We start from the raw sequence: 16,200 nt of genomic DNA, 5'->3' as shown, positions 1-16,200 counted from the left end.
CCTTGCCGAACCTATTTAAATCTGTGTTTTCTTCTGAATTTGTGTTGATTCTCTTTTTTTTTTTTTGCTCTAAATTTCTCAACACATTGGAAGGGGATGTTGATTCAATAGCACTGTATTAGATAAGGACACACCAGACACCAATTTGAGTTCAGAGTGAGTGACCATCGCTTCACCCTTCTTAAAACTGACCAAATCCGTGTATTACAGTGGAAACCACTTATCACATGATAAGTGCTTACTGGACTCCGAACTCAAATTTGCATATGATATCTAATGGAATAAGTTGATGAATAAGTGCTCGCAATAGCAGTGAGACCAGCGAGAGTAAAAGGTGGGAAGGGTAAATTTTCCTTTATATGGTAAAAATGTCCACAGAAATAGTACCAAGGCCAATGAACCTTACTGAAACAAACAGGCAATGCCCCCACCAAAAACCTTCGTTACTAATTTCTCATCAGTAATCTTCACTAATGCAACAAAATAAAAAAAAGGCATTCATAAAATTTCTATAAATGAATTGCTGACATATGAAATCTGTTCCAGTAACAAATGAGCTTATACAATTAAACATATGTAAGGGAAAATGGCTGAGATTTAGTCGCCATGATCATGCTGGTTTAAAGAATTGATATGCACAGGTAGATTGCGGCTGATTAATGAGTACTAAATGAAATGAATGCTGCTCAAGTTCTCCTTGCCTTGGCCTGTTTGAGCTGTAGCGCTGCTCTAACAATATTTCCCCTTGTGATGATTCCAATCTACAAGAAAAGTACACAAGATGAACAAAATAAATAAATAAATAAAGTGAAGAGGTCGAGAACATAACGAAGAATACTCATACCAATTTGCCAGCAGAATCCACTACTGGAAGCCGGCGGTACTTGGTTTCAAGCAATAGCCTGCAAACAACAGATTTTAATGCTCTTGGGAAACTTATTTGGGGTGATTTACATTACATAGCCGCTTAATTCTTATGTATTTTTTGTATTTTTTTAATTTAGGGGCCCTTTGGGATTCCTCTTAGTTTTTTATTTGTCGTTTTTTACTTTTATTTTATTTTGTTTATGTTTTTTACTTAAAATGAAATTTTAATATATTATAACATGTTTAGTTGTTTTTAAAAACACTCAAAAAGGTTTTGAATATTTTTATAAGCAAGTTAATATGCTTTTAAAATAAAAAATAAAAACATGCAAAAAATTATTTTAAAATAAAAGCAAAAAACAAAAAATAAAAAAGAAAGATGATCCTAAACAAAGGCTTAATTCTCATGTATGTGATACCGTTCTATTACTTTTACATATACTAAGAAAGTGGGTTTCATGCTACTAGAAAGTACTTAGAAAACGGTTAGCGGGGAGTTGATTGTGAAATAACGAGAGGATCATATGATGGGTTGTTGATGGCATTCAGAGAAACAATATTCGGCGGCTATCCCGGCTAAAAATTGTGGGTTGAAAGACGAATGACGAAATATGAGCAGTAAGGAGTATCCACGCCCTATTCCGGAGCAACAGACAAACACGCTACTTGCAAGAGGAAATGACACAATACTCCAAAGAGCATAAAATAGAAAAAAATATTACAAATAAAAAATAATAGTCAAAAGTATTCCAAAAAAGCAAAAGAAACACATAAATAATCTCTAATAGAGAGATCATATTTAAAAAATAGTAATAGTAAAGAACAAGAAAAGAGAGAAAAATAAAGAGAAAATATGTTGAAATCGAAAGTTGGCGACCTCTATTTGACCCGTGATCGCGAGATCCCTGGTCCGTGTATCACAGGATTATCCATGATCGTGATCGCGGTCCTGCAAGAAAAAAATGCTCCCACATCATTCTCCAAACTATGAGCAGTTTTCCTTCTTTCTAGAAGGACTTAGATCCTACCGTCGAATGTTCTTTCCCACAAATAGCTAAGGAGATTTTCAAAATTGCAATTCACCACTTATGTATAACCATATGTCAGTGAGTGCATTATTGAGTTGAAGCTTATTCCCTGCAATATTCCAAGAATAGCTAAAAAATTTCTCATTTTATCTAAGTGAAAATTGTTGGACCTACCTCGGCAGTGGCAACTTAGGAGGTAGATTGTACGTATGAAAATCCTGAAATTCCCTTATATGGGGTCTCGTATCAGCTCCTCAAACTCATGGACCTTTTGGACAACCAGTGTCAGTCCTACTGATGCTCCTCTCAAGGCCCACAAAAAAGGTAGTTATTGGCATCACATCCTCAAAGTTTATATGAATATCTGTTACCTTGGAGTCACTGCTCTCTAAGACAACCAATGTTAATCCTGCTCTTGTGGGCTTAACTTGGATCACTAGCATCTCTCACTCATCGACTGCAAGCTGATACTCATCTTTGACGTACCCATTCTCTCATATGTCACCGTCCACCTTCAAGGTTAAGGTTTGGACATCATGTAATGTCTAATAGGGTTTCAACTATACCATATTGTTAATTGTTGGTCCTAATTCCCGCAAATGTCGAACTATAATGTTCTCCCCGGACTCCACCAGCTCACACTTTAACATAAGTTGCTCGAACTCAACAATGTACTCCTCTACTGAGTGATCATGCTGTTGTAAGTAATGAAGTCTCAAGAACATGTCTTGTCTATAATATATTGCAGACTAGACAATGATAATAGCTTTTCCCACGTGCCAATATAAGCACTTCAAATTTTCCCTCCAAAATGAAACATTCTTCTTGAGTTTGATGGCTGTCATCTTTACTCTTCCATTAAGTGAAACATCAATGTAATCAAAGACCCATTCCAGTTTTTGGAGCCACTTGAAAAATTTCTCCAGATCCATGAGACCATAAAAATATAGTAAATTCACATTTACTCCAAAATCTTATCTTCTCCTTTGATATTCCATATCAAATTATTGGGGTATTGGTTCTTCATCGCTGTAAAATTTTCGATGGAAGGGATTCACTTTCTCACATTGATATGATGAGTCACTGTTGTGGCTATGGGTGGCCTCTCTGAGTTGACTCCTCTCAAAGCCAACAAGCTTTTATTGCAAGTTGCAGTTGAATTTCTCTGTGCATATTATCTATAGTAAGCTTCGGACACCTTTTTTTCTTTTCGATTCTTTTAGACGGTATGATGTCATTTTCTCTTGATCAAGGTTTCAATGAATGTAAGTTTGTAGATAAAAGTCGGTCGAAGTTTAGGGTTTTGGTGTTAGGCATCGGGGAAAATTTATGGTGAATATAGGAAGGTTGAATTTTTAAAATTTAGGGTAGGGTATAAGAATTGCAATAAGATTGGTTTAGGTGTTAAAAAAATGAAAGATTTAAGTTGTGCAGATTTTTTGGTATGTGTAGAAACGACAAATCTCAAAAAATTTTGGGTTTGTCGGGCTCTGATACTTGATGATACCATTTTAGGACTCCTAGAAGGTATTTAGGAAGTGGGTTTAGCGGGGAGGGGGTTGTAGAACAGCAAGGGTATGACAATATGTGCGATTGTTAAATGACGTTCGGCGGCTATCTCGGCTGAAATTAGTGAGTCGAACAACATATAGCTAGATACAGGCTGCAAGGAGTATCAAACACATGTTTCTAAGCAAGATACAGACACAACATTTAAAAAAGAAAAGAATACAACACTCCAAAAAGTATAAAACAGAGAAAAATTCTCCAAATACAAAACAGTAGTCAAATAAAATAAAAATGACATAAATAATCTCCTAATACATATCCCTAATTAGATAATAGATAAGTAATAAAGAACCAAAAAAGAAGGAAAAACAAAGGAAAAAATATATTGAATAAAAATTTGGCGACCCACTGTTTGATTATATATCTCGAGATTATTTATGATCTGGTTCGCAATTCTGCGGGAGAAAATGCTCCCGGGTCAATGTATATATATCAAACACATAAATATTTATAGTTACTTATATAATAATAAAGTGTCAAAATAATCCCCTGACTATTTAGATGGGTACATTTTAGTCTGAGTGCAAAAATATCAAATTAGTCCCCAAGCTGTTCTTAATATGGGCTGAAATAATATTTGAGGAGAACTACTTTAGGCCTCATTAAATGAGCCTAGGACTAAATTGACACATTTATAGACAATGAGACTAAAATGACCCCTTATAAAAAAAGGGATTTGACATATAGACAATGAGACTAAAATGACCCCTTATAAAAAGTCAAGGGATTTGATGTTTTGTAAAATAATACGGTATATATCAAACACCATATTCTGAAATCTAGATGGTTCTTCATGTGTTTTAGAGATTGAAGTATTATATAGATGAAGACAAAAACTTATGAGTTGGATATATAAATAGATAAAATATTAGTGCTGCGTGTTTAAATTCTAGATTTTTTTGAAGTTTATTTAAGCAAGATATGAGGCCAGATTAGTAGGAAACCTTGCAGCGGATTCAAGGTTAGATTTCTCACGAACAACAAGAGGAGCAGAGGTCATCATTTCACCAACTGTCCTGCCATTTGTTTTACTTGACAACTTCTGAATTTCATTAAATTTCTGCAAACATGAAAAAAAAAAATTGCAAATTGCCAGCGAAACAAAGTAGATTTTAGAAAAGATATGGCATAAAACACCATGATAATTGGGCATGGCAACAAAAAGATTATGCTAATTCTAATAATTTATGAGATAAGATCATGCATTATGTGCATAAACTAGCGCGAGGTCTTTTTATTAGAAACCCAACAACAAGTAGGGCAGTGAAAGAATTAAAACGCTTAAGGAATAACTCGATGTTTAAAATAAGAGTTAGTAAAGTTTGTTCATTTAGATGATTGAACAAATTAATATATATTTTTTTTTACTAACTCATAATACCAATGAGCAAATCTGAACATTGGCCTGTTTGCTCATTTATGTTCAAGGAGTCTGTTTTACATGTTCTTGTATCTTAAAATATATCTTGCATTATAAAGAAGAGACTTAACTATTTAGAAAAAAAAAGCAAATTTTCTCATATTATTGCATACCTTCCATGTGCTATCTACCTCAGGGAAGATACTTTTATCAGTTATTCTACACCCTGATCATAAGAAAGCATGCAAAATGCATTTAGTAAAAATGATTCAGCATCAGCATGGTTTTATTTCACTAAAAATTTTACAAGTGGCAAAACATAAAAGGGGCATTTACATATATTCCACCCAATTCCTATGAGTTAACATATATAACACCTTTACGTTTTACATTTATACCACCTAAATCTTTCATATCACATAAAAAATACCACTATTTTTACTTTTAAAAAGTGAAATTCACCTTTTCATGCATATGTAAGGTGGCATTATGTAAAAATTTAAGTCTAGATGTTAGATATGTAAATACATTAGAATTGGTAAATTTCCAACAAAAAAAAATGTAGGTGAAAAGCTTGTACGAAGAATCATTGTTTAAAAAAAAAAACTATATGACCTGATATGGAATTCAGTGCCAACAAATCATAACCAGAAACAACTCCAACCTGCAAGAAAGAAAGTCAAAATGAACTTTCCTAGTTCATGAAAAGACATTTTTTAAATAAAATTGGAAAACGGACTCTGTTAAAGCAAGTAAAATGACTTGATGAGTAACTGGTAAACTTGAAATAAAAATACCAGAATTGCATGTAAGGATCAACAAGGCATTATCATACATCAGAAAGAGAATCATGATTAAGACATAAAAAAAAATAATACTATTATATTTGTTAGGTTTATTGGCTTTTCATAGCCTTTATTATTTATTAATTTCCCTTATTCTGCATTATATAGTTTCCATTTTATCTTTATTCTGCTTTTATATCTTTGTTTGTGTTTTTATTTCTTTTCTTATTTGAGTTAATTGTAATTGAGTTTAAATACTCCTCATTGTATCAATGAGAAACAAACAGCCCTGATCACCAATTTAACATGGTATCAAAGCCATGGTCTAAACATAGAGGCTCCATTCTGGCCAAATCTCCCAGCCGTTGATCCCGGCATCCCTTCCCGCCTGCCAGAAATCTTCCTGCAGGATTCTTCCTACAGTTTTCCAATCTGCAGGAAAATAACTGCATAATTCTCCCAGCAACATGTCATTTCCTTCTGGAAGGGATTCTTTCTGTCATTTTCTTGCCATTTTTTCAACTGAGTTCTCCCAGCAATCTGCAGTTTATATCCCTTCCACAGATCTGTTGTTTTCCACATATTTGCTGTGAATCCCTTCCTGCCGCTGATCCTAGCAGCCGCATGCTCCAGCAAACGGCCGACCTTCATTCTACCACTTAGTTTTCTTTTGTCGTAACCCTACCAGAATTTATTGATGGATCAAAATCTCAACATCTCCTTTAGCTCAGTCGGAATTATGGTGGATTCCTCCAACTCTGAACCACTTTCAGAAATTGTTCTTGATTTCACCAAAGGATCAACTTCAATTTCCACTCCTTTGCAGACAGGATGATTGGAAACCAACATGAATTTATTAATCATAACCCATAAACTGAACGACATTAACTTTCTCCAATGGTCCCAAGCGGTGTCGTTGTTCATCAAAGAACGTTGGAAGTTTGGTTAACTCATAGATATGGTTTGTGAGTCGCCAATGACTGACCCGACTTACAGAGCTTAAGAAGCGGAGAACTCTATGGTCATGTCATGGCTGATCAACTCCATAAAAACCTCAATTGGTTGTTCATAATTGTTTCTCCTTTCAGCTAATGCCCTCTGGACAGCTGTCCGTGATACCTACTCAGATGTAGGAAACTCCGACCAACTCTATGAGGTATCAAAGAAAATCCGAGAGGCAAAATAGGGGTCTAGGACCGTAACCCAGTACTATAATGACCATGCTGCACTATGAATTACATGGGATTCTCCGGCAGACCTTTCTCTCTTCCAGAAGATTGTGGAAAAGGATCGCATGTTTCAATTTCTAGCTGGCCTTAACAAAGACCTTGACGAAGTCCAAGATTGTATTCTTGATCGGGATCCTCTTCTCTTCGCTCGCGCTGCCTTCAACGAGTTCGCTGCAAAGAGAACCAGAGGTTTGTCATGCTCAGCAGTGCTACTACTTCAGCTGAATTGTCCGCCTTGATCTCGAATCGTGCTCAGCCCTTTTCTATGCCCCCATGAACCAGTCACAAACCCAACCACACTCGGGACAAGTAATAAAGCTTCATGGTAAACCGACAAACAAGCCTTCATCCAAATCCTCTGTTACCAATGGTCTCACGACGACGTCTGAATCTACCATGGTTCAACCAACTCCTACCCAAAACATCCCGGAATATTCTAAATCCCTAAAAAACCAGATGGAGCAATTGATCAAGCTACTTGGAGCCAATCAATTCTCTGTGAGTGCATCTACCTCTCACGTCTGACAATGTACTTTTCTTATGACTCGCACGATTTTTTCCTCCTCTAGTACATGAATTGTTTTTTCGTATGCCACAGATCACATGACTGGATGCTCGCAAGTTTTCTTAACTTACTATCCATGCTCTGGAAAAGATACTGCAGAATTGTTGATAACTCTTATAGTTCTATTGACGGTAAATGATCAGTTGTTCGAATGACCGGTCTAACTCTGGAGTCTGTTTTACATGTTCCTCTCTTGCAATGTAACTTGTTATTTGTTAGCAAGTTGACGAATGATATTGATTGCATTGCTAATTTCTCTTATGATGATTATGTTTTTCAGAATCGTCGTTTGGGGAAGATGATTGGAACTGCTAAGAGGGTAGTTGGATTTTACTACTTTCAAGAGAAGATCACAGAAAGTGAGGACACACCCCTCAAGAGTTATAACTTATCTCGAGTCATTGAATGTCTCATTATGCTATTGCACTGTCGTTTGGGTCATCCTAATTTTCAATATTTAAAAAATTTGTATACGCTGATATTTTTTAATAAAAATCTTTCTAATTTCAATTGTAAGATATGTCAATTAGTCAAACATCATTGGGTCAATTACCCATCCCACACTTACATATCTTCCACTTTTTTCTCTCTCATTCATAGTGATCTATGGGGACCCTCTCGCTCTCCTAGCTACACTAATAAATGGTGGTTCTTGAATTTGATTGGGATGATGTGGGCCTACATTTTAAAAGACAAATCAGAGGTTTTTGTCACCTTCCAAAACTTCTATATTTTCATTTTAACTCAATTCAAAACTCTTATTCAAATACTTCGGACCGACAATGGTCGCGAGTTTTTCAACTCTGTTTTGAGTGAATTTTTTGTCAACAATGACATCCTCCACCATAGCTCGTGTACGGACACGCCTCAACAAAATGGGATAGTCAAGAGAAAAAAACAATCACATCCTCGACGTTGCTCGCTCCATTTTGTTTTAATCCAATGTCCCGAAAAGTTTTTAAAACAATGTCATTCTCATTGTCACCTATCTCATAAATAAAATCCCCTCTAAAATTCACAAGTTCTTAACTCTCTTAGTCGTGCTGATGTCTTACTGCCTCGCCAATCGGATCTTCTCCACCTTAGACCCCAAGATTTTTTCGGTGTACTGCTTTTGTTCAGAACATTGCCCCAATCGGAGTAAACATGATCCCAGACCCATAAAATGTACCTTCCTTGGGTGCTCCGCCACTCAAAAGGGATATCGGTGTCTTGGTCCGACCACTAACAACATATATGTGAGTGTTGATGTCTTTTTCTTTGAAAGTTATCCCTATTTTCCTAGCTCGCCCCAAGTGAGGGGGAGCTTGGGTTCTTAAACATTGTCTCTTATCCTACTCCTTTGGATGTTCCCCCCATTGTTCCTGCCACTGAGAAGTCCCTTGTTCCGGTGGGTACACCATCCAGTGAGTCCCCTGATTCAATAAGTGCACCATCTACTCCTACTTTCGTGTCTACACTTGGAGCACTCATTCCAAGGCTTCTACTCTGGAACACGCTACGTCCTTACAGAACCTTGACTCCAATCTAGGTGGCATCATCAGCACAACCCCTTCTCTGAATGAGGAGGTGAGTTCTCCGAGTAGAGTAAGGTATGCGTAAGGTATGCAATCAGACATGCTCCCTCTATTCTATGGCAAAATATGTTTCTTTCGCAATTTATTGCCAACCTACAGAGCATTTGTTACTGTCCTGAAGGACTGTCAAATTCCAGCTACTATTGAGATTGCTCTTGTTGATCCAGCCTGGAAAACGACAATAATGGAGGACATGAAGTTCCTTTGGCGAAACCATACGTGAGATGTTGATTTTCCTCAAGGTAAAAAAGTTGTGGGGTGTCGATGGATTTTCAACACCAAGTTTAACTCTGATGGGTCTTTTGAATGCAGCCGGTCAGGGTTGGTCGCCAAAGGATACACACAGACCTACAAAGTTCACTATAAAGAGACATTTGCTCCAGTGGCCAAGTTAAACATTATTTGGGTCCTGTTGTCCCTTGCGGTGAATCTGGATTGACTTTTATTCCAGCTAGATGTCAATAATGTGTTCTTAAATGGAGAGCTTACAAAAAAGGTTTACATATCTTTCCTTCCTGACTTTAACTTTATTGCCTCCAGAAAGCAAGTGTGCAGGCTGCAAAAGTTTTTTTTATGGGCTAAAGCAGTCCCCAAGAGCATAGTTCGACAAATTCACAAGGGTGGTTGTGAGCTATGGAGATCATACTCTTCTTCTGGCATTCTTCCAATGACCAGGTAGCTATTCCTATTGTTTATTTTGACGATACTATTTTTACAGGAAGCAATCTCCCAGCATTAGAATCCTTGAAAGACATTCTTCTTAAATCCTTGAAATGAAGAATTTGGGATCTCTTCGGTACTTCTTAGGCATGGAAGTGGCTCGATTATCTCAAGGCATTTGCCTATCTCATACAAATATGTGGTCGATCTCTTGATAGAGAATAATATTCTTCTGTATAAACCCGTGGTCTTCCCTATGAATACAATGAAAAATTATTTGGCATTCTTGATGATGTGTCGGTCAACAAGACTCACTACCAGCGTCTTTTAGGGAACATGCGTCACGCAATTGGTATCGTGAGTAAATTCATGATGACCATCATCTCCAAGTTGTCCACCGGATTCTCCACCATTTAAAAGATACACCAGGCTCAGGTTTAATTTTCTCTCGTCACACCACTCGTTCTATTATTGTTTATACAGATGTTAATTGGGTAGGTTCATGATCGACGATCCACCACGGAGTATTGTTAATTTGTATGAGGAAAACTTGTCACGTGAAAAAGACGGTGGTTGCTCAGAGTAGTGTTGAGGCTGAATTCGGGTTCATGTCCTTGAGGATCTGTGAAGCCCTTTGGTTAGACATCATGCAACCTCCATCTTGCTGCAGCTATTCTGTGATAATAAGACATTCATCAATATTACTCACAATCCAGTCAACATGATCATAAGAAACATGTGGAGATCGATAGACACTTCATTAAGGAAAAGATTGAGTCCGGAGATATTTGTGTCATCCAGTGATCAACTAGCAGATATCCTCACAAAAAATCTTCCTCATTCTTTGTTCGATGACTTCAAATATAAGTTAAACATTATTGACATCTATATTTCAACCTGAGGGAGAGTATTAGATTTATTAGATTCATTGGCTTTTTATAGTAGTTATTATTTATTAATTCCCCTTATTTTGTATTATTTAGTTTCATATTTATCTTTATTCTATTTTTATTTCTTTGATTGTGTTTTTATTTCTTTTCTTATTTGAGTCAACTGTAATTGGGTTTAAATACCCCAATTTGCATCAATAAGAAGCAAGCTGCCTTGATCACCAATTTAACAAATACCATGATTACGACAAGTTCTTTCAAATAAAGCATGCAATTTATTCTTTCTATTTTGCAAGATAAATAAGTAATCTTCCAACAACCAAGATAGTTGCTCTGTAAAGAAAATGCATTTTGCCAAAAATATAATCGAACTCATTTAAAATTGACTTGGGAATTCCAAGTAATTTCTTTTTCTCTTGAGAGATCGTTTGAAAGACCACGTGTGGAATAAGATAAGAAAGGAAAGCAAGGGGGAGAGCAAGGTGAATGGTAAAAGAAGATAAAGAGGACAAAAGAAATTAATAGATTGAATAATTGATAACTAGAATTATACCTTTAGTAGATGATGGCCATCCTTATGTTTCCTCCCCTTTTTCCTCCACATTTAGTTTACTTCTCCTATGCACTTCCTTCACTGGGAAGTAAATCGCCTTCTACTTTAGAATTACAAGTAGAAAGGGAAAGTGAGACAGTGAGGGAAAGGATTAAGGAAAGAGTTTGCTTGGTCATATAGAATTTTCTGAAGAGAGTGGCCATGCCCTATGAGAGAAAGATTCTATTTGAGGGATATTAATATTCCTCTCAAGTCCCTATTAATCTAATCTATACATGAAAAGTTTATAAATAATCAGTTCATTTATTTGCTCCCGTGGAATCTAAAAAAAACATGATCCAAATTTAATATAACAATTTCATGCATGAACTAAAGGCATCACCAGATTACATGCATGACAAATGAAAAAAAACCTTGTCAATAATGTAAAAAGAGTGAATCTCCAAATTGAAATTAGTTTTTTACTTTTCTACCTCAATAGAGTAATTATCATTTACTTTACCTTGGTTCAACCGAAATTTTATGAGAAACTCATCTAGATATATTTTTAGGTTTTTGGCATTTTTACGTGGCTTTTATTTGATAAAATATCAAATACCTTAATCTATCATATTTGTTCAATGGCAAAAGAGTTATCTTAAGAAAGGTAATGGATGTTGGATGAAAAAGACCATAGAAGGGAGGTTTTTGATATTTTACCAAAGCTTAGAGGGCTCATGGCTAAATATGTAGTAGTTAAATTCAGTAGGGTATAAATGATTATCCCTCCATAATATCCTTATACTAACCATCACCTCAAAATAAATATTATAAAAATTTCCCTTACACAACTTTGTCAACCCATATTCAAGTAAGCTATATCTACCTAAGTTGTTCTATTTTCCTCAAAGGCATGGTCTGTGCATTGGGGTCAACATGATCTTCAAGCTCTTAAATTTAACATGATTTGGGAAAGGTTATCCCTCAATTTGGTGCACCCACTTTACCCACCCATGAATATGGCTAGCCAAGCTCTATGCTTGGAGAGTGCCTTTGATCATGACTCCCAAGCTTAAGTTATATATTTTTCCAATAAATCAATATAGAAGATGGGAGAACATCTCATTATAACCTAACCTTAGTTGCGGCCTTCATGATCTTCAAGTTCTTATATTTAACATGATCCGGAAAAGGTTATCCTTCAATTTGGCGCACCCGCTTTATCCAAACATGAATATGGCTAGCCAAGCTCAATGCTTGAAGACTGCCTTGGATCATGACTACCAAGCTTAAGTTATAAATTTTTTCAATAAATCAATATTGAAGGTGTGAGAACATCTCATTATAACCTAACCATAGTTGCGGGCTGCTTGAATTCACTTAACCCACTAAGAAAAAGTTAGTATGATAGTGTCTTTTTTTGAAAAGAATCCTAATTTGTTGGAGTGATCTCCTTCCTTTCTCAGTATGTCACCCTTGCATATTGAGTCACCTTTTTTCTCCTAGCAGAACAATTTCGCTTCTTCTTTCGAGCTTTTTTAGCTAGCCGAAATAGTTACTTGTCCTTGGTAAAATATCTGCTTCTCCTAAAGTGACAGAGGTTGGCACAATTATTATCCAAACTGCTAATAAGCTCCATTTTGTGCCCTTGCTTTTCATTTTCTTTGAATATATGGTATAGGTGATACTATGATAATCTATTATAAAAGTTAAGATCTATAGACATTTGACAATTCCTCACCAATCCTCAAGCTTGTGTGTTTATTGCTTCTAGTTCCATCGACAGTGGAAAACACAAACAGAGTTAGATAATTTTTCCCATCCTTTATGAATACATATTTTTGCTTTGTTTCAAAATACATATCTTTCTTTGAAAAATTTAAGTTATCATAAATTACATAACATGCACCTAATAAAACTACACCATAGGTTAGATCACCAACTTATTGCCCAATGATGACATTTATAACGCATTTTTAGTGACCTTAAACTTTGCCATGTTGAACCAAGATAAAATGTAAGATTTTTTGTGTGGTTGTATGAGATATCCAATTTGAATTGCTAAATAAGATTTTTAGAAAATAAAAATTCTCAAAAAAAAATCATTAATTGCACTCATAATGAATTGTTTTAGAGTTCTCTATCTTGAGTTCTTATATGTTTTCAATGTCAAAAGTTAATATGCCTCTGAATAGCTTTTTTTTTCTAATTCTTAAGCATTTTTGATGATGATCTTCATGTATTTGGATAGAACTTTGCTTGGCCGTTTCTTTGAAAATTGGCTCCACTAATCATGATTTTTTGCCGTTTCTTTGAAAATTGGCTCCACTAATCATGATCAATAAAATCATGATTTTTGATGGGAGCAAGTATGCCTTTGCCCTTATCTTTTCTCATTATTAGCTTAACTTCAGTTATTTTGCCGTTATATTAAAAAAAATCATTATTTACTATTGTAGATAGTTTAATGATTCTCTTCTAAGTGTATGGGCCTTTAAACTTGTCTCTTGGACTCTTCACAAATTTTAAGAAGAGCTACCAAAATACTTCATAAAAATTTATTTTTTTTAAATAAATTTCTAAGGCGATGGTTTGACATAAATTACATGATATACTTCTAAACCCTTTTGTCATGCATTTTCGCATTGTATGCGAAGAAAATTTCATCATATAACTACCTGATAAACTTTTCATCTTCATAGTCAATGGGATAAACATGATCCTTTGATAATTCCTAAAAATGTACAATTGTCTATTTACATATCTATAGGTTTGTAAATTTTGGCCTCTACCACATTAATGTGTGTAAAGAAAATTTTAAACAAATAAAAGTAGTCTTTTGTGCATTAGTGTACATATAAAAGGAGAAAGGATAAATAAATGACCAAGTGCTCCAATCAACAACTTGTCTTGCCTGCATCTAGTGCCCATAACATTTAGGTCACTCAAGTTACACAATCACTTTGAATATAAAAATAAGAAGTTGGTCGTCACTTGGTAGACTTTCTTTCCATTTCTCAGCATCAGATGGCAAGTTCAAAGCACATCCTTCTTCTTCCAATGTGTTAATTGCTTTCCAAATACCATCTCCATAACCAGTTGTGCTAACATTTGCATAGGCTTGAAGGAGAAATGTCTTTAACAATACCACTTGGCTGATAAATTTTAAGACTTCTGGTTATCAATGTATTTTCTCCTTTTCTTTAGTTATGCATGTTAAGATATCCTAAATTTAGATTTTAACTCAAAGGGATTCTGCATATGACTCTTTGTTTCCATTACTATTATTTTCTATCACAATCTATGGGCTCAGGTCTACGCTATATGATATGATCCAAGATGACAAAATGTCACAAGTTGACCAATTCCCAACGTAGGACGGTCATGGAAAGATAGGATAGTGGTAGAATCTTAGGAGAATTTCGCAAAATAATTTTGCAAATAAATAGAGATTTTAGGTGGTGAACTTAAGATGATGCAACTTACAAGCCTCAACAAAGTCTAGGGCCTTCCTTAAACTCGAGCAAATATATAGAAGATAGACTAAACATATATGAAGCATGTTAGTAGACAACAAGAGATAATAAATCTAGCAGAAGGATGGTTAACAACTTAAGAATTTAAATTATATCTTCAGTGTATGATGGTCTCACCTTTGTTTGATCTTCCCCTACATCTTTCTCCTTAAAGTTTCTTCTTCTTTTTCTTCCTTTACTAGTTGTTAAGTTCCCTTCTCCTTTGAATTTTTGAAAATTAGAGAAAGTAAGGAGGTAGATATTCTAGAGAGAAAGGTACAGATAGTTTGGTAGGACATAATGAAATGTTTATGGAGGCTAGGGGCATGTCCTACGTAGAGACAGAAAGGAAGATTATATTGGAAGGAATATTGAAATATTATTCAAATTACCATCAATTCAACTATAAAAGAATCGCAAGATAGTGTCTATTTATAATATGCAACGAAATCTAAAAAAAAACCTAATTTAAATTAAATCTTATCATAATTTCATAAAATGAATCAAAGTAATCCTCACTTATTTGAATGAAAGAAAATACCTTGGGTAGTATAGCATGAAAAAAGATCTAAATGCAAGCTACTCATACTTTTCTTACTTAATATCCTTATCTTATCCACCTAATAATAATATAATTATCAAGCACTTCTAAAGATAGTTATTTGGATGTCAAAAAATAATAATACATTTTAAAGTTATTAGGACCACAGGATCAGAGAAAAAATATTGATTTCAGCCTTTATGTGACCTCTTGTGTCGCTCGGTGTGCTTTTAAGTATTCTTTGCAACATTCCAAGCAGTTATGTACAACTTTGTCTGAGTACATACAAACAAGCTCAAAAAGTCAAAGTGATCATAGATTTCAAGGAAAAGGTAACTGACGCCTACCAATAAAGTGAAAGTGAGGAAATAATGATAAAGTTTCAAATCAATCATCAACTATTCAAAATTATAATCCAAGAATCTCTATTTATAAAAATAGGTTACAAAGACAAAATTATCTTCTAAAACAATCAAATCTAATTGTTGATATTTGAAAATTCAAACAACAACAACAACAACAACAAAGCCTTAATCCCACTACGTGGGGTCAGCTACATGAATCCTTTTTCTCCATTGCGTCATATTCAGTGTCATATTTTTATTTAGGTCTAGTAAATTAAGATCACTTTTTATACAATAAGCCCAAGTCTTCCTAGGTCTACCTCGGCCTTTCTTAACACAAGTCGAATCTAAAACATCTACTCTTCTAATCGGATCATCAGATGATCAACGTTTAATGTGACCAAACCATCTAAGACGACTTTCTCTAATTTTGTATGTCATAGGAGCTATACCAACCCTATTACGGATATATTCATTTCGCATTTTGTCTCTAAGTGTAAAGCCACTCATCCACCTAATCATTCTCATCTCGGCAACACTTAACTTATTATTATGCTTCTCTTTTAAAGGCCAACATTCAGCGTCATAAAGTATTGTAGGTCTCACCACCGTCTTATATTTTCCTTTCAGTCTAAGCGATACTTTTCTATCACACAAAAGGCCCGAAGCATTCCTCCACTTCAACCAACCAACTTGAATTCTACTATTAACATCCCCATCTATATCACCATCGCTTTG

The 16,200-nt window shown here is 35.0% G+C and overlaps 1 protein-coding gene across 2 annotated transcripts in view; it reads right to left on the bottom strand.

Annotated features, from left to right (window-relative positions):
* Positions 1-341: 341 nt before the first annotated feature.
* LOC110027128 (CBS domain-containing protein CBSX1, chloroplastic-like) overlaps positions 342-16,200 on the bottom strand; it is a 33,234-nt gene continuing 17,375 nt past the window's right edge. For both annotated transcript variants that reach the window (XM_020728431.1, XM_020728440.1), the window contains 5 exons: positions 5,440-5,488; positions 4,998-5,050; positions 4,409-4,524; positions 845-902; positions 342-761 (listed from right to left, as the gene is read on the bottom strand). In XM_020728431.1, the coding sequence (XP_020584090.1) occupies positions 687-761; positions 845-902; positions 4,409-4,524; positions 4,998-5,050; positions 5,440-5,488 (351 nt within the window). In that variant the 3' untranslated portion in view covers positions 342-686. The remainder of the gene's footprint in view (positions 762-844; positions 903-4,408; positions 4,525-4,997; positions 5,051-5,439; positions 5,489-16,200) is intronic.

Source organism: Phalaenopsis equestris, unplaced genomic scaffold (genome assembly GCF_001263595.1).
Source record: "Phalaenopsis equestris unplaced genomic scaffold, ASM126359v1 Scaffold000002, whole genome shotgun sequence".
Taxonomy (NCBI): domain Eukaryota; kingdom Viridiplantae; phylum Streptophyta; class Magnoliopsida; order Asparagales; family Orchidaceae; genus Phalaenopsis; species Phalaenopsis equestris.
This window is presented reverse-complemented; position numbering and strand designations above follow the sequence as displayed.